The sequence below is a fragment of the Scyliorhinus canicula genome, chromosome 1, assembly GCF_902713615.1.
Source record: "Scyliorhinus canicula chromosome 1, sScyCan1.1, whole genome shotgun sequence".
NCBI lineage: Eukaryota > Metazoa > Chordata > Chondrichthyes > Carcharhiniformes > Scyliorhinidae > Scyliorhinus > Scyliorhinus canicula.
This window is the reverse complement of record NC_052146.1, coordinates 81,304,876-81,328,128: the sequence shown is the minus strand read 5'-3', so window position 1 is coordinate 81,328,128 and position 23,253 is coordinate 81,304,876. Positions and strand designations below refer to the sequence as shown.

Genomic DNA, 23,253 nt, shown 5'->3' with positions numbered 1-23,253 from the left:
ATGCAGGTACAGCAGGCGGTAGTGAAGGCAAATGGTATGTTTGCCTTCATTGCGAGAGGATTCAAGTACAGGAGCAGGGATGTTTTGCTGCAATTATACAGGGCCTTGGTGAGGCCACACCTGGAATATTATTTGCAGTTTTATTCTTATCTGAGGAAGGATGTTCTTGTTCTAAATGGAATGCAGCGAAGGTTTACTAGACTGATTCCTGGGATGGTGGGACTGACTTATGAAGATGGATTAAATCGGTTAGGATAGTATTCCCCGGAGTTCAGGAGAATGAGGAGGGAATTTCATAGAAACATATAAAATTCTAACAGGGCTAGACAGGATAGATGCAGGAAGGATGTTCCCTCTGGTAGGTGTTTCCAGAACCAGGAGCCAGAGTCTGAGAATATGGGGTAGACCATTTAGAATAGAGATGAGAAATGTCTTCACCCAGAGAGTAATCGGTCTGTGGAATTCGCTACCACAGGAAGTAGTTGAGGCCAAAGCATTGCATGTTTTCAAGAAGCAGTTAGGTATAGTACTTGGGCGAATTGGATCAAAGGATTTATGATGGGGGGTACCACAAGTGGATAACACTGTGGCTTCACAGTGCCAGGTTCGATTCCCTGCTGGGTCACTGTGTGGAGTCTGCACATTCTCCCCGTGTGTGCGTGGGTTTCCTCCGGGTGCTCTGGTTTCCTCCCACAGTCCAAAGACGTGCAGGTTAAGTGGATTGGCCATGATAAATTGCCCTTAGTGTCCAAAAAGGTTAGGAGGGGTTATTCGGTTACGGGGATAGGGTGGAAGTGAGGGCTTAAGTGGGTCAGGCAAACTCAATGGGCTGAATGGCCTCCTTGTGCACTATGTTCTATATGGCGGAAAAGCAATATTAGGCTATTGAATTGAATGATCAGCCATGATCATAATGAATGGCAGAGCAGGCTCGAAGGGCTGAATGCCCTCCTCTTGCTCCTATTTTCTATGTTTCTATGACCTCCGGAGGAAGCCAAGATGAAGCATCCTCTCGGCATTTCTGGCTGAAAACGGTTGTAAATGCTTCAACCTTGTCTTTTGCATTGATGTGCTGGGATCTCCCATCATTGAGGATGGAGATATTTGTGGATCCTTCTCCTCCTGTTAGTAATTTAATTGTCCTCCACCATACCCAACAGGATTGCAGGGCTTAGATCTAATCCGTTGGTTGTGCAATAGCTTAGCTCGGTCTGCAACAGGCTGCTTTTGTTGATTGGCATGCAAGTAGTCCTGTGTTGTAGCTTCACCACGTTGATGCATCATTTTTAGGTATACCTGTGCTGCTCCTGGCATGCCCTCCGAAACTCTTCATTGAATCAGGGTTGATGGTAATGGCTGAGTGGGGGATATGCCAGACCATGAGTTTACAGGTTGTGGTTGTCTGAAATTCTGCTGCTGCTGATGGCCCAAATGTCTTATGGATACCTAATTTTGAGCTGTTAGATCTGTTCAAAATCTAAAGCAAGGACGGAGGAAGCTGAAAAGACCTATCCCATTTAGCTTGGGAGTAGTGCATCCTCAATGTGAAAATGGGAATTCATCACCACTGTGCGATAGTTACTCCTACTAATACAGTTATGTACAGATGCATCTGTGGCTGGTAGATTGGTGAAGGTGAGGTCAAGAAGGTTTTTCTTTTCTTGTTGGTTCAATTGTGTGGTTGGCAGAATGTCCTTTTGGACAGTGGACAGAATCCTGTAGCAGAAAATATCATTCAAAGCCACTGCATAGTAACAAAGAAGGACAAACATCAGTTACAGCACAGGACCAGGCCCTTCAGCCCTCCAAGCCTGTGCCGATCATGATGCCTATCTCAACTAAAACCTTCTGCACTTTTGGGGTCCATATCCCTCTTTTCCCATCCTATTCATGTAATCGTTAAGATGCCTCTTAAACGTTTCTGTCGTATCTGCTTTCAGGCACTCATCACCCTCTGTGTAAAACAACTTGCCTCGCACATCCCCTCTAAATTTTGCCCCTCGCACCATAAAGCTATGTCCTCATGTAATTGACTTTTCCACCCTGGGAAGATTTTTCTAACTATTCATTCTGTTCATTCCACTCATGAATTTGTAAACCGCCATCAGGTCGCCCTTCAACCTTCGTCGTTCCAGTGAAAATGGTCTGAGTTTATCCAACCTCTCGACACAGCTACTACCTTCCAGTCCCACGCAACCCTTGTAAACCTATACCCTCTCCAAAGCATCCACATCCTTCTGGTAGTGTGGCGACTAGAATTGCATGCAATATTCCATACGTGGCCTAACTAAGTTTCTATACAGCTGCAATATGATTTGCCAATCTCTAGACTCAGTGTCTCGACCAATGAAGGCAAGCACGCCATACGCCTTCTTGGCTACTGTACCCACCCACATTGCCACTTGCAGTGATCTGTGGACCTGAACGCTCAGATCTTTGCCTGTTAATACTCCTGAGGGTTCTGAAACAGTTTGCTTAACCTGTTGTCCAAATTTTGGGAGACTTTGCCTTTCTCGGGTAATTTAAGAAAAAAATGAATACCCAATTTTTTTCCCAATTAAGGAACAATTTAGGGTGGCCAATCCACCTACTCTGCACATCTTTGGATTTGGGGGGGTGAAACCCATGCAGACACTGGGAGAATGTGCAAACCTGACACGGACAGTGAATCGGGGCCGGGATCGAACCTGGGCCCACGGCGCCGTGAGGCAGCAGTGCTAACCGTTGCACCACCTTGTCGCCTTTTCCAGGAGAGGTGGACTGGGCACTTTTTTGTTCTGAAAGAGGCAGCCTTTGGCCGATTTGAGTTTGCGCAGTTTACACACTGAAACATGATCTGATCAGGATAGTCATTGTCCCGCAGGATAGCTTTGATATTTCTTCTAGCACTTTGATAGCTCTGCGTCGACCTTGCAAGGTGAGCAAATGGCTAGGACTTGTTTACAAGATAGCTGATAAAGCCAATCTTGCATCATTTAAAAAAATCTGTTCATGGATGTGGGCATTGCTAGCTGGACCAGCATTTATTGCCCATCCCAGAGGGTATTTAAGAGTCAACCACATAGCTGTGGATCCAGAGTCACATAAATTTTCTTGCGTAAAGGACATTAGTGAATCTGATGGGTTTTTACAATGATTGATAATGGTATCATAGCCATCGTTCGGCTTTTAATTCCATATTTCCATTGAATTCAAATTGCACCATCTGCTGTATTGGGATGCGAACCTGGGTCCCAAGAGCATTGCCATAGGGGTCTGGATTACGAATCCAGTGATAATACCACTACGCCATTGACTCCCTTCTGGAGCTATATGAATCTAAACATGTATGTTAACCCGATGAACAGATCGAGGAAAGGGAGCATGCTAGATTTTTCAATCTTAAAAGAGATTTTGAGCATGGGATGGGTCTTTGATGAGGGTGCAGAGGAGATTTATCAGAATTGCTCACGGATGTGGGCTTTTAGTTACAATGTTAGGGGAAGCGGAGGTTATTCTTGGAGCCAAGGAGTTTGAGGGGAAATTTGATAGATGTGTACAAGATTATGTTAAGTTTGGATAAGATAGGCATGGAAGTTTTTCCCCATTAGCTGGTAGTACAAGAAGCAGAGCAAGAGACGCAGGGGTAAGGCGAAGAAGAACTTACACAGCGAGTAGTAGTGATAAAAAAGTGACTTCAAATTGAAATTGATAGGCACTTGAAGGAAATAAACTGGCAGGCTATGGCTATTGAGTCGGGGGACGTAGGATTCGCTGGCCTGTTCTGTGGTGAGCCTGCATGGACTCAAACGGTCTGAAGGCCTCCTTCTGATCTGGTAATGATTCTCACTTGTAAGTAAGTTTATACAAGTTTATACAAACCCTCACTGCTTCCTTATTTTCTGCACTTATTACGATCCCAGCTGATGTTACAACTAGGCAAGTTGGATACCAGATGAGGACCCGCTTGATAGATCCTTATGTTGTTGAAACCACGGAGGAAAGTTATTGAACAAATTCACAGGTGTCTGCTGATTAACTTTTAACAAGCACAATAAAACATTCATTTAACAAGAAAAATTAACAATGTTATTATACCAGACAAAAAGTTGGAAAGATCTTAGTACACTGACCAGAAAATTGTTCGTGCCTATGCTAGAACCTCATTGTTATCCAATTAACCCTACTTCCCTGTTCTTTTACTGTAGCCCTATATTTTTTCCTCTTGGAAATTAATACTGTACAAGGGAATCTAGAATATATCCTTGTAATCTCCTCCAAACCTATAATCATCTGAGAACTTTGATTCCCCCAACCGTAGCTACTTGTGCATCTCCCAACTTCCTTCATCCCAGCATTGTTGGCTGTGCCTTTAGCCTATCAGGTCCTAAATTTCTGCCCTAAATTTCATTGCCTCTCTCTCCTCAAAGGCACTGCTTAAAACCTACTTCTTTAACCAAACAATAGTTACCTGCTTTAGTATCTCTTTTGATTCAGTGTCAAGTTTTGTCTGATTCTGCTCGTGTGATGTGCCTTGGGATCTTTTACTACGTTAAAGACATGAGATACAGGGAAGCAAGACATGATTCCTTGTTTTGCAATGAGCTCAGCACTATTTCTCTTCTCTCCTGATACCGTCTTGTCAAAAGGACGCAACAACCTCTGTCCATTATAGTGAAACTCACCTGTACCATTCCATCTTGTCTCACAGAAGCCTACTGTTTCCCACCTATATCTCTTAGTTAATATTAGGCAAGGGCTCCAGTTTGATGTGCTGCCTGCTAATTCCACATTCCTATAAAGGGTTCTTTTCACTGTAACTGAGACGAGAAGCTGTTTCAGGATATGGGGTGCTGTTCGTTGTGACTGACATTCTCTGGAGTGACCCTGGATGAGGAAGCCTGACTCTTGAATCTCCATGCCAACAATAGACATCAAATATCTGCTCAGGGCATAATGTTCTTCAATAAAATTCTTGGGGATCGTGATTTGAACAATGAATCTCACCATATCCAACCCCCTCTCCATTAAAACTTAGAATTGATGGCACGCATTTTGCTCCTATCTGAATCCAGCAAAGTGTTTTTGCCATTGACCAGCACTGATGATATGTGAGATGTTTGCTGATAGGAATGTTGAAAGTGGTTGTGCCTGTCATGCCATTCTGCGCAAGTGATTGTGCACCTCTCATAGTGTGGTAAGTTATTCCAAGTTGTTAAAGGAAGCTGTGTTAATATGAGGGAGAGCGGAACTTATTAACCTCTTATTGGAAGATGCAATTTGACTGCCTGTAGGCTGGCCTAGCTACCCGTTACTAGAGTACGCAGAGTTACTGGAGCAGAGTTACTTGGGTGTGTATTCAGGCTGTTCAGTCGAGAGCCAGTGCAATATCTTTGTCCTTTTTAAATAACAATCCTTTCAAGATAATTAATACCCTGTAAATAATGTGCAGAAGGACTTGGAGCAGTTTTATTCAGTTTTAATCCAGTATTTTGTGCAAATCTTTAAAGCGCCAGCAGCCAAATTGAAAGGTTTTACCTGTTGGGGTCGGTGTTTTGTTAGTTTACTGTGTCTGGAACATGTATTGTCACTTGAAGAAAAGAGTGAAACTTCCATGTGAGTATGGAGTAGGGTTGTCAGTTGTGAATTCTTCCATTTGCGGCATTGCTTCCCCTGCACACATTGTTTTATTGCCTCTCGGCTAACGTTTGTTCACATGAAACCTGTGCCATATTCTATTTTCTTTATGGGAACCAGTTTATTCATCATGGAGATTATAATATAGTTTAAGTTCCAGTGTCTAGGGAAATGGAGATTAGGATTCTCTGCGTTGGTGCTTTTTTAAAAATTGAATAGTGGAGAGATTGAGTTACTGTACTGGATTTCAGTTGCTGTACCTTTGTGAAAGAGTCTGATGTGAATTTGCACTTCCAGCTGGGGGACCAGGCCGAGCACCTGGTGAGGTGAGATCTTTAAGAGGGGGAATAGAAAACAGAGCAAAAACTCAAACGGGGACCAAACGGAACGGCACTCCGGGGAATCGGAGGACCCCAGGTGCTTGCCCTCTGGACAAGGTGGCACTCTGACACTGCTGGTGCTATCCATGGTGGCAGTGCCAGTGTAGCACTTTTCATGCAATGGGGATCTGGCCCGTGGGTGCCATGTGCAGTGGGTGGGGGTTGCAAGGATCCCCTTGTAGGTGAGTTGGGCTTGTGGTGGTGGGGGGGTTTGGGGTCGGGTCAAGAGATTGGGTCGCTATTTAAAAATGGGGTCCTGATTTCTCACTGCACTGAGGAGTTCCAGTGAGTGGAGTTCCTCAGTGCAGAAAATGGCACTCAGTGCAGCCTCGGCTTCATGTTCCCCACTGAGGCCTATGATTTACCCGAATGGCCGTTTGATAGTGTGTTTCTCAGTACTCCGAGCGCCAGAAATACCCGGCAAATCATGCGCTATGGGAACCTGTTGCCATTCGGATGGATTGCGCTCATAGAGTTGTGTATAGCAGTGTACATGCGAAAAGAAACACAATGCACAGTATTATCATGTGATGTGCATTGTATATAGTCATCATTGATTCAAGGATGGTGTCTACTCGGGGCCATGAGATTGTGCCATCTTTAATAATCTTTATTATCACAAGTAGGCTTACATTGCAATGAAATTATTGTGAAAATACCCTAATCGTCACATTCCGACGCCTGTTCGGGTACACAAAGGGAGAATTTAGTATGCCCGATTCACCTAACAAGCACGTCTTTCGGGACTAGTGGGAGGAAACGGGAGAACCCGGACGAAACTTCCTCAGAAACAGGGAGAACGTGCAGATTTCGCACAGACAGTAACCCAACCGGCAATCGAACCTGGGACCCTGACGCTATGAAGCCACAATGCTACCGTGCTGTCCTGTGCTACGATGCTGCCCTGTGCTACCATGCTGCCCTATGGATCTTTATGCGACTGAACGGGCCAACTCTGGACTTGCAGATCTTTGGGGACATGTGTGGCGGGCTTTTGCTCACATCAAGACTCATGCACTCATCCTGCAGATTTGGGAATACAATTTTGCTCCTGCTGATGTCCCACAGTACCCCGTGAATGTCTAGTTTTGAGCGGCTACATGTGCCCTGAATCTATCCCATTTATTACGGTGGTCATGCCACATACCACAATCCCCAGTGTGAAGGTCTTGTCTGGACAACTGCTGCACTGTTATCACTTCCACCAATGCTGTAATGAGACAGGTACGTCTACAGCAGGTGGATTGGTGAGGGGGAGCTGAAGTAGTTTTACATACATAGAACCTACAGTGCAGAAGGAGGTCATTCGACCCATCAAGTCTGCACCGACCCACTTCAGCCCTCACTTCCACCCTATCCCCATAACCCAATAACCCCATCTCAACTTTTTTGGACACTAAGGGCAATTTAGCATGGCCAGCCCGCCTAACCTGCACATCTTTGGACTGTGGGAGGAAACCGGAGTACCCGGAGGAAACCCACGCAGACGCGGGGAGAACGTGCAGACTCCGCACAGACAGTGACCCAGTGGGAATCGAACCTGGGACCCTGGCGCTGTGAAGCCACAGTGCTAGCCACGTGAGCTACCATGTTGCCCTAGGTTGTCGGCCAGACCAGGTAAAGAAAACATTTTTTTCCCTACATGGTTTTAGTGAAAGGGGAAAGGTGGTGCTGCAGTGGTATTGTAACTAGACTAGTAATCCAGGGACCTAGGGTATTGCTCTGGGGATCCAGGTTCAAATCGCACCATGGCAGATGAGGGGAGGGTGGGGCATTTTTAAATGTGTTTAAATCAGTCCCACCATGGCAGCTAGTAGAATTTAAATTCAGTTAATAATCTGGAATTGGGATACAGTATCTGTGTCATTAGGATATAGAGTATCTGAGTAATTTGTGTCATGTGAGAGTACCTTTAAGAAATGGGTGTTTATAAATGGGTATGTATATAAATATCTGTAATGAGAGTACCTTCAAGAAATGGGTGTTTACTACTGCAGTGATGTCAGAGTGGGCGGAGCTGGGCTGCCTGTTGGCTTTTTACTTTTGTTTTAGGCTGTCTTCTGCAGGGTGTGTTTTAGTTTCGTTTTCAGAGCTGGATAGCTGCAGTCACAGCCAGACGGGGTATTAGTCTCTCTCTCTAATCTAAAAACTCTAAATCGATCCTTTGTTGATTTAAAACAAATAACTGCTCTCAGTAGTGACTTTAACCTGATGTGCTTCTGTTAAAGGTTTTGTTTTTAAGTCTTATGGATGTTAAAAGGAAAGCTGAAAGGATTACTTAGTGTTGTAGTCTTTGGCGTTGTATTTGAATTAATGGTTGCTAACATGTTCACTATGTTTTTAAAAAGGTTAAATTGAGTTCATAGAATAAACATTTTTTTGCTTTAAAAAATACTTTTCTATTTATGGTGTACCGCACCTGTAGAGTGGGCCGTGTGCTCCCCATACCACAATCTAGTAAAAGTTGTGGGTCAGGTGAACTCCATGAAATACATAGGGGTTCTCTAAACCCTGGCCCATAACATTTGGCACATGATGCATGTCTGGAGCTGGTGTGGACACTATTGATTGAGATTGATCACTGTGATTAATCAACTATGATCCATTATGGTTATATTATGCAGCTACAGGATGTTGGCGAACAAAATGGACTTTATCTTGGTTCCTATGTGTGCTGAGGGGAAGAGGAGGAATTTCAGGGGTACTGGATGTTGTCACGCAAGACTCGCAGAGCGCAAGGGAGGAAACCAGCAACCTTTGTACCTGTGTTAAAGAAATGATTATAATTGTTTTTGGTCAGCACTCTAATTTCATGTTAGAAAATGGGCGATAATGGCATGTCTTAAGTTGAATGTAGTTTGTGATGTCTCTGATCGTGTTTTTGGGATCCTTAAGGGGGAGGGGAAGCAGCCCCAAGTCGTGGTCCACATAGGTACCAACGACATAGGTAGGAAGAGAGATGGGGATTTGAGACAGAAATTCAGGTAGCTAGGGTGGAAGCTGAGAGCTAGAACAAACAGAGTTGTTATCTCTGGGTTGTTACCCGTGCCACGTGCTAGCGAAGTGAGAAATAAGGAGAGAGAGGAGTTGAACACGTGGCTACAGGGATGGTGCAGGAGGGAGGATTTTGGTTTCCTGGATAATTGGGGCTCATTCTGGGGTAGGTGGGACCTCTACAAACAGGATGGTCTTCACCTGAACCAGAAGGGTACCAATATCCTGGGGCGGAGATTTGCTAGTGCACTTCGGGGGGGTTTAAACTAATTCAGCAGTGGGATGGGAACCTAAATTGTAGTCCCAGTGTACAGGATGTTGAGAGTAGTGAGGTCAGGGATAGGGTTAAAAGTTCGAAAGAGGGTACCGGCAAGCAAAATGCTGGTTTGAAGTGTGTCTACTTCAACGCCAGGAGCATCCGGAATAAGGTGGGTGAGCTTGCAGCATGGGTTGGTACCTGGGATCTCAATGTTGTGGCAATTTCGGAGACATGGGTAGAGCAGGGACAGGAATGGTTGTTGCAGGTTCCAGGATTTAGATGTTTTTGTAAGAACAGAGAAGATGGTAAAAGAGGGGGGGGGGGGGGGGGGGGGGGTGTGTGGCATTGTTAATCAAGGAAAGTATTACGGCGGCAGAAAGGACGTTTGAGGACTCGTCTACTGAGGTAGTATGGGCCGAGGTTAGGAACAGGAGAGGAGAGGTCACCCTGTTGGGAGTTGTCTGTAGACCTCCGAATAGTTCCAGAGATGTAGAGGAAAGGATAGCAAAGATGATTCTCGACAGGAGCGAGAGTAACAGGGTAGTTGTTATGGGGGACTTTAACTTTCCAAATATTGACTGGAAATACTATAGTTCGAGTACTATAGATGGGTCAGTTTTTGTGCAGTGTGTGCAGGAGGGTTTTCTGACACAGTATGTAGATAGGCCAACAAGGGGCGATGCCACATTGGATTTGATACTGGGTTATGAACCCGGCCAGGTGTTAGATTTAGATGTAGGTAAACACTTTGGTGATAGTGATCACAATTCGGTTATGTTTACTTTAGCGATGGGCAGGACTAGGTATATACCGCAAGGCAAGAATTATAGCTGGGGGAAAGGCAATTATGATGCTATTCTGCAAGATTTAGGATGTATAGGATGGGGAAGGAAACTGCAGGGGATAGGTACAATCGAAATGTGGAGCTTTTTCAAGGAACAGCTACTGCGTGTCCTTGATAAGTATGTACCTGTCAGGCAGGGAGGAAGTTGTCGAGCAAGGGAACCGTGGTTTACTAAGGAAGTTGAAGCACTTGCCAAGAGAAAGAAGAAGGCTTATATTAGGATGAGACACGAAGGCTCAGTTAGGGCACTTGAGAGTTACAAGTTAGCCAGGAAGGACCTAAAGGGAGAGTTAAGAAGAGCGAGGAGAGGACACGAAAAGTCGTTGGCGGATAGAATCAAGGAAAACCCTAAGGCTTTCTATAGGTATATCAGGAACAAATGAATGACTAGAGTAAGATTAGGGCCAATCAAGGATAGTAGTGGAAAGTTGTGTGTGGAATCAGAGGAGATGGGGAAGCGTTAAATGGATATTTTTTGTCAGTGTTTACACTGGAGAAAGACAATGTTGTCGAGGAGAATACTCGGGTACAGTCGACCAGGCTAGATGGGATTGAGGTTCACAAGGAGGAGGTGTTAGCAATTTTGGAAAGTGTAAAAATAGATAAGTCCCCTGGGCCAGATGGGATTTATCCTAGGATTCTCTGGGAAGCCAGGGAGGAGATTGCAGAGCCTTTGTCCTTGATCTTTATGTCGTCTTTGTCGACAGGAATAGTGCCGGAAGACTGGAGGATAGCAAATGTTGTCCCCTTGTTCAAGAAGGGGAGTAGAGACAACCCTGGTAATTATAGACCTGTGAGCCTTACTTCGGTTGTGGGTAAAATGTTGGAAAAGGTTATAGAACATAGAACATAGAACAGCACAGCACAGAACAGGCCCTTCGGCCCTCGATGTTGTGCCGAGCAATGATCACCCTACTTAAACCCGTATACCCGGTAACCCAACAATCCCCCCATTAACCTTACACTACGGGCAATTTAGCATGGCCAATCCACCTACCCCGCACATCTTTGGACTGTGGGAGGAAACCGGAGCACCCGGAGGAAACCCACGCACAAACGGGGAGGACGTGCAGACTCCACACAGACAGTGACCCAGCCGGGAATCGAACCTGGGACCACTGGAGCTGTGAAGCATTGATGCTAACCACCATGCTACCGTGAGGCCCCTATAAGAGATAGGGTTTATAATCATCTTGAAAAGAACAAGTTGATTAGCGATAGTCAACACGGTTTTGTGAAGGGTAGGTCATGCCTCACAAACCTTATTGAGTTTCTTGAGAAGGTGACCAAACAGCTGGATGAGGGTAAAGCGGTTGATGTGGTGTATATGGATTTCAGTAAGGCGTTTGATAAGGTTCCCCACGGTAGGCTATTGCAGAAAATACGGAAGTATGGGATTGAAGGTGATTTAACGGTTTGGATCAGTAATTGGCTAGCTGAAAGAAGACAGAGGGTGGTGGTTGATGGCAAATGTTCATCCTGGAGTTCAGTTACTAGTGGTGTACCGCAAGGATCTGTTTTGGGGCCACTGCTGTTTGTCATTTTTATAAATGACCTGGAAGAGGGTGTAGAAGGATGGGTTAGTAAATTTGCAGATGACACGAAGGTCGGTGGAGTTGTGGATAGTGCTGAAGGATGTTATAGGTTACAGAGGGACATAGATAAGCTGCAGAGCTGGGCTGAGAGGTGGCAGATGGAGTTTAATGCGGAAAAGTGTGAGGTGGTTCACTTTGGAAGGATTAACAGAATGCAGAGTACTGGGCTAATGGCAAGATTCTTGGTAGTGTAGATGAACAGAGAGATCTCGGCATCCAGGTACATAAATCCCTGAAAGTTGCCACCCAGGTTAATAGGGCTGTTAAGAAGGCATATGGTGTGCTAGCCTTTATCAGTAGGGGGATTGAGTTTCGGAACCACAAGGTCATGCTGCAGCTGTACAAAACTCTGGTGCGGCGCACCTGGAGTACTGCGTGCAGTTCTGGTCACCACATTATAGGAAGGATGTGGAAGCTTTGGAAAGGGTTCAGAGGAGATTTACTAGGATGTTGCCTGGTATGGAGGGAAGGTCTTACGAGGAAAGGCTCAGGGACTTGAGGTTGTTTTTGTTAGAGAGGAGAAGGCTGAGAGGTGACTTAATAGAGACGTATAAGATAGTCAGAGGGTTAGATAGGGTGGACAGTGAGAGTCTTTTTCCTTGGATGGTGATGACCAACATGAGGGGACATAGCTTTAAATTGAGGGGTGGTAGATATAGGACAGATGTCAGAGGCAGTTTCTTTACTCAGAGAGTAGTAGGGGTGTGGGACACCCTGCCTGCAACAGTAGTAGACTCGCCAAATTTAAGGGCATTTAAGTGGTCACTGGATAGACATATGGATGAAAATGGAATAGTGTAGGTCAGATAGGCTTCAGATGGTTTCACGGGTCGGCGCAACATCGAGGGCCGAAGGGCCCGTACTACGCTGTAATGTTCTAATGTTCTAATGTAGCTTGGTGCTGGACACGTAACTGCTGAGTCAGGAGGTTGAGGGTTCAAGCCCCACTCCATTACTGTACTTGTCAGCCTACCGATGCACTCTTCAGTGCAGTACTGAGAGAGTGCTGCATTGTTGTCAGCACCATCTTTAAATGAAATTAAAACTAATGCATGCCTCTCTGTTTGGATAGCTGTGAAAGACCCAAGTGCATATTATGTGGATTCTCTGATTACTTTTCTTGGATCTAGCTATGCACAAATTGGCTGCCATCTTAGTAATAATAAGGACAGCACTGCAACAATATTCCATTGGTTGTGATGAGCATCACAGAGATGTGGAAAGTGCTGCTTAAATGCAAATTTGCTCATTCTTTAGTAGATGCTGTATCCCTTCCAAACTGTTCCGGCACGTCAGCTTCATTTCAGTACATTGCTTTGCTCTTCCTGGTTGGACAAAAGTTACTGTTTTTGGTGTTTTGCTGAAGAACTGTAGGGTTTATTGTGTGATGGCTGCTTTAAATTCAAGGGATGGTTTTCCTTCATTAGAGATTGGGAATGAAGATGAGATTATATTTCTTTAGTTTTGAGAGGGACACTAGTCATTTTTTCTCAATTACTTAACTGGGTGTAAAAAAAAAAGTAGTCTAACAGATAGAATATTTAAGATTTTTGTAATGTCCTTTGTGGAGATTGAAAGTTTCTTTTATTTTTGTCATCCAGGTATGAGTGCCACAGCCAAACGGAACGCAGCTGCAGGAAATAAAGAAAGCAATTGGAACAGAGATAAAATCCGTGATCGGCCACGGCAGAGTACAAACAAAAAATTATCCTCTAGCGGCCAGGGAGGTAATGATGCCACTAAACGCTCACGCAGTCGGATGTCAGCAGAGTCTGAAACTCGAATGAGTAAGTCCAAATCTGATGGGCAGATCAGTGATAAAACTGCTCTGGAAGCAAAGGTAAAAGATCTCCTTGCTTTAGCTAAAAATAAGGACATGGAGATCCTGCACCTTAGAAATGAACTTCGAGACATGCGTGCTCAACTGGGACTGAGCAATGACTTGGTGGAAGGAGAGGGAGAAGAAACAGTTGAAGTAAAAGAAGGTGTTGTACCTCATCAGCCTCGGGATGTTGAGTCGAGTCTTCTCCAGTTGGAAGAGCAGAACTGTACAATCCGCGATGAGTTGAATCAGCTGAAAAATGAAAACCGAATGCTAAAAGATCGATTAAATGCTCTTGGCTTCTCTTTGGAGCAAAAGTTAGACACCACTGAGAAGCTGCTTGGCTTTCAGTCCTCAAGTCCTGAGGTAGCTGCTGGCAATCAGAGTGATGGAGGCATTTTAACTTCCTCAGTGGAGGGATCAGCACCTGGGTCTATGGAAGACCTCCTGAGCCAGGATGAGCACACATTAACTGACAACCGCAGCAATTCTCTGGACAACTTGGACAGTGAATCCAGTGAAGTGTATCAACCGCTTACTTCCAGTGATGATGCATTGGATGCTCCTTCATCGTCATCTGAATCTGAAGGTGCTCCGAGCAGGGAGCGGTCAAGGAAAGGGAGCAGTGGGAATGTAAGTGAGGTATCGGTAGCTTGCTTAACAGAGCGCATTCACCAGATGGAAGAAAATCAACACAGCACAGCAGAGGAGCTCCAAGCTACCCTTCAGGAACTTGCAGATCTCCAGCAGATTACACAAGAGTTGAATTCTGAGAATGAGCGGTTAGGGGAGGAAAAAGTCATTCTGATGGACTCCTTGTGTCAGCAGAGTGATAAATTGGAGCACTTCAGTCGACAAAATGAGTATTTTCGCTCCTTGCTGGATGAGCACCACATTTCGTATGTTCTCGATGAAGATGTAAAAAGTGGCCGCTACATGGAACTAGAGCAAAGATGTATGGACCTTGCTGAAAATACACGCTTTGAACGTGAGCAACTCCTTGGAGTGCAGCAACATTTAAGCAACACCCTGAAAATGGCAGAGCAAGACAACAAGGATGCTCAGGAATTAATAGGTGCTCTCAAAGAACGTAACCACCAAATGGAGCGAATCATGGAGTCTGAACAAAAAGCCAAAACAGCCCTTGCTGGAGCATTGGAAGAATATAAAGCAACTGTTGCAAATGATCAGATTGAGCTGAACAGGTTCAAGGCTCTGTTAGAACATGAGAAACAGAAGGTTGCTGACTTGTACGTCTTCCACAATGCAGGTGACAAGTCAGATTTACAAGAACTGTTGGAGACCACACGACTGGACAAAGAGAAAATTGAGGCCTTATATAATAACCTCCAGGAAGAACTGGCACATACTCGCAATGATGCAAATCAACTGCAGGATACTCTTGCTAAGGTATGATGAGTGTTAAAGTAGTGAATAAACATGACTTCTAAGGGAATCCACCAAAACAGATTCCTATAAATGTCTTCTGGTATGTGAACTATATCAGCATACATTTTTAAATGCAAAAGCATGTCATCTCTCCTTATAATCTAACACTTGAAGCCTTGACAATATTTTGATTAACTTCCTTCCTTTTGTTCTCTTAACCTACGTTCAAACAGCCAAGAATCCTGTATGATCTTTTAACAGCCATCTTAGTTTGCCCTGCTACCTTCAAAGATTTGAGTATATACAACCTGGGTGTTGTTCATGGGGGCCCCGCCTTCTCAGTCTTGCCCCTCGCCTGAGGTTTGGTGAACCTCGGGTTAAATCACCTCTCCTCCTCAAAGGGGAACGCAGCCTATGGTCAAGAGAGGAATGCCAAAGGTTGGTAGATGAGATCTTGGAGCTAGATCATAGCTACTCAAGTGATCCCATCCCACAGCTCCTGGCTAGGAGGAAGAAGCTGCAGAGGCAGTTTTATTTACTGTCCACAGATAAGGCGGTGCGCCAGTTACGGCGCTTGAGGGGATAATGTTCGAATATGGGGAGAAGGCCAGTCGTCTCTTGGCTTGACAGTTGAGTTGGCAGGCGACCTCCTGAGTGCAGATTCGAGACTCGGGTGGAAAGTTGGTGTCCGCACCAGAGAAGGTTAATGGGGCATTTGAGCATTCTATAAAAATCTTCATAGGTCGGATCCACCTGGGGAGGGGTTGGATACGTGGAGTTTTTGGAAGGCTGAGAATGAACCAAGGTGGAGGAGGAAGGCCGGTAAGGGTTGGAAAAGCCTTTGGGTGCGGAGGAGGTCCTGACAGCTATTGGGCGAATGCAGATTAGTAAGGCTCCGAGGCCTGACGGATTCCCACTGGCATTTTATAAATGGTTTGCAGGATGGTTTGTATTAGCACTAAGGCTGGAGCAGTGTCTCCCTCAAGTCATTGGGGAGAATCAGACGTGTTTCGTTAAGGGTCGGCGATTGTCGACCAACATGCAGCGGTTGCTAATTGTGGTGTTGTCCCGTCTGAGGGGACGGAGTAGAAGGTCATTGTTGCATTGGATGCCGAGAAGGCTTTTGATAGGGTAGAATTGGGGTATTTGTTTGTGGTACTGGAAAAGTTTGGGATAAAACCAAAATTGATGTCGTGGGGACGATTGTTGCGTAAAGCACCTAACTAAGTCAGTGTACGCACAAATAACATGAGCTTGGGGTATTTTCAGTTGAACAGGGGACGAGATGGGGTTGCCCTATGTGTCCCCCTCCCCCCACTCCCTTTCTGGCATTGGTGATAGAACCTTTGGCCATTGCCCTGAGGGTCTTCAGGTGTGTGGAGAGGGATAATGAGGTGGGGGTGGCAGTTTGGACCATTTTCTCAGTTGTTGTATTCTCCATGCCTTAGGTTGAAGATGAATATAGAATTTTCCAGGAAGAAGCCAAAAAGCAGATAGATGACCTTAACCTGAATGTGGAGAAACAGCGAGCTGAACTGGAAGAGAAAGAAACTGAGATCAGTGACATGAAAGAGACCATTTTTGAACTAGAGGATGAAGTGGAACAGCATCGAACAGTCAAACTCCACGACAACCTCATCATCTCAGACCTGGAGAGTAAGTACAGTGAAATCCAACCATTGAGACATTGGTTTCTTGGTTGTGTGTGGTGTGCTGGGTTGCAATTGAAGTACTATGGACAAATTCTATTTAAGTTCAGTTTATAGCTGGTTTCTGTCAGAGTTTCTAGAATTACAAGTTTTCAATTTTTGTATCGCATCCATTTGACTTCTGATCAGCATTCCACAGTCCAATAATAAATTGGATTATTTATGGACTTGAGTTTGAGCAAGGATCCAAGATCGGTTCAGGATTGCACAGGAGGGACACCGATTTATGAAGGGGACTGACTTTGGAAAGTGACTACCATTAGGCTGCAGTAAATGGAGAGTAGCAAACAGGATTCAAGGTGTGTGGCACTTTAAGAATAATTATGTTGTCTTGGACATGTAAATGGAAGGTCAAAGGTCAGTGAGCAAATCTTGGAATGCAACCATGAAAGATTCACTCAATTGAAATTAATATGTATGCTTAATTGTGGCGGCACAGTGTTAAATGAAGTGTCATAGGACAGGGAAGTAAATGCGCACATAAAACATTCCACTTCTACCCAGAAGTTCATTCTATAGGCAGTTGATAATCGTGCTGTAGCATTACCATTCTGATGTAAACAGCACCGAGGCTTCTGTTACTCCACTGTGTTATTCATACTGTGTTGAGAAGGGAGCATCTCGTATATGAGATTCAGAATGTCTTGACCGTTTTGTCTCCATGTAAAGTGATGGAAGGAAATATAAACTAATTAATGGGGGAAGATTATGTGGAATGCTTGTTATGCATTACTGCAAGTGTAAGTTGCTGAAGTCTGACATGGGGTGAACTGAGCATGTCTTCTATAAATTATTTTGAATGTGAATCAATGCCCTCCAGTGGGGGAAGATTGCTGTAACAAGCTAGTTTTTAAAAAACTGCACTTTAATCTGTTCAAACTTTACTAACACATTTATATTACACAACGCTGTGACTCTTGTATCCTGACCCTTAATTCAGATTTTTCATTCAGCCCAATAATCTATTCTGGCTTCAGTAAGATTCTCCTGCTTGTCCACCATTTAAAGAAAAGGTTTGAATGCTTTGCAGCGTTTGTATTATTGCTCCATTTGGAAATCCCAGACTTTATAATTCATCGCCCATCCCCGATTGCCCTTGAGAAGATGGTGGTGAGCTGTCTTGTTGAAGCGCTGCAGCCCATGTCGTGTGGTACACCCAGTGTTGTTAAGGAGGGAATTCCAGGATTTTGACCCAGTGATATTGAGGGAAGCTGATATATTACCAAGTCAGGATGATTAATGATTTGGACGGGAACTTGCAGATGATGATGCTCCCGTGTGTCTGCTGCTCTTGTTCTTGCTGTGTGGTTGGAGGTTTCGAAGGAGGGGAGGGGTGGTTTCTAGGCCATGGGAGTACGGTCTGGTGGGGAGTTTGTGGACATTGTGCTTACGATCTTGGTGGGGTAGGGGTGAGGAGAGTTGTGAGTATCAGGCGTATTATCTGGCAGTTTGAAAGTGGTGAGTTGGGTGTTGAGGCTGGTCCTCAGATCTGGGAATCTTGGGCGTTGGGAGCATCTGAGAGAGAGCTTTTAGGCACATTAAAATATGGAGTAGGTTTTGAAGCATTCTCGAGGATCTGGCAATATTGGGATGGTTATCAACCTTTGTAAGTCAGAAAACCTGAAAGACCTGAGGGAGAGAAGGAAGTGAGGGCTGTGGGTCCACTCAACTATTGTTGGAGGTAACGGAGGGTGGGCTGTGAGAGGACAGCCTTTGCTTGAGGGTCGGTCTTAATTCTTCCCTCCTGGCTGCAGTTGGATGGAAGTTTCTAACCTTGATATTTACTGTGGTTCTTCCTCTCCGCAGACTCTGTTAAAAAGCTTCAAGATCAGAAACATGACATGGATAGAGAGACCAAAATCCTAAACCGGAGGCTAAGGGTAGGTTTCTTTTGCTGTTGAGTTATTGAATTTGCTATTTTCCCACATCGTAGCTGAGTTTGTCTCAAAAACATACTATTTAAATTGTGGCAAAAGTAAAAACCAAACACCTTGTCCTTGAGTTCCCTTTTATGGATCCTTCTTTCCATCCAGCTTTCTTGATGATTCAAGTAAATCCCTTGGTTGATTTCCACCCCCCCCTGTCCTGATGCCATGCACTATTCTTCCTAGTGTAGAGAAGATGTGTGTGAATTGTTTAAGGTTTGCCCACCTCTTTCTTTGTTACGTTTCCCACTTTGATGGTTTATGCCTACTCCAGAAGCTGACTGAAGTGGGGAGTTGCATTCAATTCGTAGAAGGTAGGGTAAAGGCACCATAGTCTCTTCTCTCCTCTTCACCCCCCTGTCCCGCCCCCGTCAAGGGGGGGAGCTGACTTTAACCTGAGGAGCACCACACTTCAAGCGAGGGTCAAGGTTGAGAAGGTGGAGCCTTCATGAATAACCTCAGCCATTACGGGAATTGAACCAAAGCTGCTGACCGCGTTCTGTATCACAAACCAGCTGTTCAGCCAACTGAGTAAGCTAGCCCCCTATTCGTATTCAATTTGTATATTCTAGCATTGACGATTTGTTAATACACAATGTTCTCTCAGTTGGCAATTCACGCACATTGGTTATGGGTCCATTAGTTAAGGATGAGGAACATGTAAGGATGGAGCTATACTCATAATTTTGCAGAACAGTTGAGCTTTTATTACACATTGACTCAAAAGCGACAGTATAACTGAGAAAAGCACCAAGTACACCAAACTCGTGAGGTATGCCACACACACCAAGGAACTGATTGAACTCAAACCTGCAGTGTTCTGAAGAGATGCTGACCTCTCTCTCTCAATGTCAGAATATTTTGCATGTAACACAGGAAGGCTTTGTAAACCAGAAAAAGTCTGAGGAAAAATTGGTTCAATATTTCCAGCTTGGACTCTGGTTTCCCTTGTGGTGACTTTAATGCTGCCGCAGTCGACCATTGGACAACTGTGATGTTTGGGTGTGGATAATTATGTTTATTGTTCAGTAATGGGTCTGAACTCGAAGGTGTAAAGTAGAGACGGCCGTTCAAAGGAGTGAAATGGGTTTGATAAACCTCCACCCATTACTAGTGGACAAACATTCACAACTCTGATTTCAACATAATTTAACTTAGTTTAGTTACCCTGTTATTATGGAATCCCACAATGATGCAATTTTAAAATTAATTCTGAAACAAAATATTTCTTAAAAATAGGAGGAGTCGGCTGAGTGGCGACAGTTTCAAGCCGACCTCCAGACTGCGGTTGTTATTGCAAATGATATTAAATCTGAGGCGCAAGAGGAAATCAGCGACCTGAGACGCAGACTTCAGGAGTCAATAGAAAAAACTGAAAAGCTCGCCAAAGAATTAGAGGAAGTGAAGACACGCAAGTACGTGGGATGTTGTGATGTGACTTGGTACGTTGTACAATAGCTAGAATCACATCCTGAGTTAGGTTAACGCTATGTGTCATTATGTGCAGTTGATTGTTTACATTGGTACATGGCATTGGGGGAGGGACCTAGAACAAGCATGGAGGGATAGGAGGACTTGTGATAAAAAGAGAATCCTGAGGGGGCATCTAAATATACTAACCTGGTGGTTAGTATATTTATAAAATAAATAAATTTAGAGTACCCAATTCATTTTTTCCAATTAAGGGGCAATTTAGCGTGGCCAATCCACCGACCCTGCCCATCTTTGGGTCATGGGGGTGGAACCCACGCAAACACGAGGAGAATGTGCAAACTCCACACGGACAGTGACCCAGAAAATTGAAATGGGAGGCCTAAATTTAAACATTTCAGGTGGGAGAGATTTTTCAGACATTTATATACAGATCTCCTAATATTACTCACAATATACACGAGTGTTGTGCCATGGATTGGCCAGGGTATCATCCTGCTTCTAAAATGGAGCTATGTTTCCTGCCCCGTTAAGAACAGAAACTTGAATGGCAATAAGTGAGCATAGCTTGAGGTCACGAAATCAGAGAAAAATATAGCGCAGAAAAGGCCCATCGAGTCTGCACCACCGCATGAAAGGCATCCGATCTGCCAATCCGAATCCCATTTTCTAGCACTTGCCTGATAGCCCCGAATGTTATGACGTGCCAAGTGCTCATACAGGTACTTTTTAGAGGATGTGAGGCAACCTGCCTCTACAACCCTCCCAGGCAGTGCATTTCAGACCGTCACCACCCTCTGGGTAAAAAGGTTTTTCCTCCAATCCCCCCATAACCTCCTGCCCCTCAGTGTCCCCTCTTAACTGACCCTTCAACTAAGGGGAACAGCTGTTCCCTACCCACCCTGTCCTGTGGCCTCACCAATGTTCTATATAACTCCAAAATGACCTCCTTGCTTTTGTAATCTATACCACGATTGATAAATGCAAGTGTAACACATGCTTTTTGCACCACCCTATTAACTTGCTCTTGCCTTCAGATATCTGTTTACAAACCGCTAAGGTCTCTTTGTTCCTCAGGACTTTCCAGTGCCATTCATTGAATATTTCCTTGTCAGATTGCCTCTTCCACAGTGTAACACCTCACACTTTTCAGGATGAAATTCCATCTGCCACTTTTCTGCCCATTTGACCATCCCATCTATATCTTCCTGTAAACCAAGACTTCACTGTTAACCACCAGGCCTATCTTTGTGTGATCCGCAAACTTACTGATCCTACCCCCCACATAGTCATCTAAGTCATTTATATCAATGACGAATAATAGGGGATCCAGCACAGATCCCTGTGGCATGCCACTGGTCACTGGCTTCCAGTCACTAAAGTAGCTGTCTGTCATCATCCTCTGCTTCCTATAGCTAAACCAGCTTTAAATCCACCTTATCAAGTTCTCCAGTATCCCTTGTGCATTTTCTTTCTTTGTAAGACTGCCATGTGGGACCTTGTCAAATGCTTTGCTGAAATCCATGTAAACTACATAAACTGCACTATCCTCATCTACACATTTAGTCACGTGCTCAAAAAATTCAATCAAATTTGTTAGGCATGACCTCCCTGCGACTAAGTCATGCTGACTATTCCTGATCAAATCTTGACTCTCCAAGTGAAGATAGATTCTCTCCTTCAGAATTTAGTGACGTGAGACTCACTGGCCTGTAGTTCCCTGGCTTATTCCTACAGCCTTTCTGAAATAGTGGGACCACATCCGCGGTTCTCCAGTCCTCTGGCACCTCCCCCATGGCCAGAGAAGAATTAAAAATTTGGATTAGGACTCCTTGCTATCTTCTCGCTCGCCTCCCATAGCAACTTGGGATACGATTCATCTGGGCCTGGAGATTTCTCCGCTTTCAAGCCTGCCAACAGCTCCAATAGTCCCTTCCTGTGACTACTTGCTGAATAACCTCACATTCTCTCTCTCCAAATTCCATAACTGCTTCCTCATTCTGATATACTTATAGAATATCTTGGGATTTTCCCTACTTTAACCAGCTAGAGATGTCTCATATCCCCTTTTTGCTCTCCTAATTGCTTTCTTAATCTCCATCCTGCACTTTCTGTACTATTCTAATACCTCTGATTTCCTCCCCTTGTACTTATTAAAAGCCTCTCTCTTCCTTCTCGTTGTATCCTGAATATCTCTGGTCACCCATGGTTCTCTGGGCTTGTTACTCCTTCCTATTACCCTAGAGCAGGCATTGTCAAACTCAAGGGCGTGACCCGTGGGTGGGTCACTGGCGGGTGTCGGGAGGGTCACGGAGCTGTCTGTCGTGGTGCTCCCGATCGCACAAATCCGCGCGCAACAGCCGGCTTTTAATAAAGGGACCAAAAGGACAAAGGGACCATTAGGGCCAAAGGGACCCAAAACCATTTCCTCCATTTTTGTCAGCCTCAAACAAGGTTACGAGAAAATGGTGGGACGCGTAGGTGGCACAGGTCGGCTGGCGTGGGTGGCGCAGGTCGGCCGGTGTGGGTGGCGCAGGTCGGCCGGCGTGGGTCGCGAAGGTCGGCTGGGTTGGGTCCCGAAGGTTGGCTGGCGTGGGTGGCGCAGGTCGGCCGGCGTGGGTGGCGCAGGTCGGCTGGCGTGGGTCGCGCAGGTCGGCCGGTGTGGGTGGCGCAGGTCGGCCGGCGTGGGTCGCGAAGGTCGGCTCGGTTGGGTCCCGAAGGTTGGCTGGCGTGGGTGGCGCAGGTCGGCCGGCGTGGGTGGTGCAGGTCGGCTGGCGTGGGTCACGCAGGTCGGCTGGCGTGGGTCGCGCAGGTCGGCTGGCGTGGGTGGCGCAGGTTGGCTGGGTTGGGTCCCGAAGGTTGGCCGGTTGGTAAATATGGGTCCCCGGAAAAAAAGTTTGAAAAACACTGCCTTTGAGGGATCAACACTGCCCTAGAGGGAACATGTTGGGCCTGTACCATTCCCATTTGTTTTTTGAACACCCCCGACTGCTCTTCTGTAGATCTCCCCACCAGTAACTTCCAATCTACCTTGGTCAGATCCTGCCTTATTTTACTAAAGTCTGCTCTCCCCCAATCCAAGACCTTTTTCTGCAATTTGTCTATTTCCTTGTTCATAACCAACTTAAATTGCACCATGTTGTGGTCGCTGTTACAAATTTGCTCCCCCACCATTACATCATCCACCTGTCCAGCTTCATTCCCCAGAATTAGGTCCAGCACTGCACCATCCCTTGTTGGACCCTCCACATTTTGAGCTAAGAAGTTCTCTTGTATACATTTTATGAAC

At 45.2% G+C, this 23,253-nt stretch overlaps 1 protein-coding gene across 8 annotated transcripts in view; it reads left to right on the top strand.

Annotated features, from left to right (window-relative positions):
* Positions 1-23,253, top strand: part of specc1la (sperm antigen with calponin homology and coiled-coil domains 1-like a) — a 389,888-nt gene that overhangs the window by 119,117 nt on the left and 247,518 nt on the right. For 5 of the 8 annotated variants that reach the window (XM_038794043.1, XM_038794051.1, XM_038794084.1 and 2 more), the window contains 4 exons: positions 13,290-14,920; positions 16,348-16,555; positions 18,415-18,488; positions 19,773-19,975. In XM_038794043.1, coding sequence (XP_038649971.1) covers positions 13,290-14,920; positions 16,348-16,555; positions 18,415-18,488; positions 19,773-19,975 — 2,116 coding nt within the window. The remainder of the gene's footprint in view (positions 1-13,289; positions 14,921-16,347; positions 16,556-18,414; positions 18,489-19,772; positions 19,976-23,253) is intronic. The other 3 variants (XM_038794093.1, XM_038794076.1, XM_038794067.1) reach the window with 1 other exon arrangement.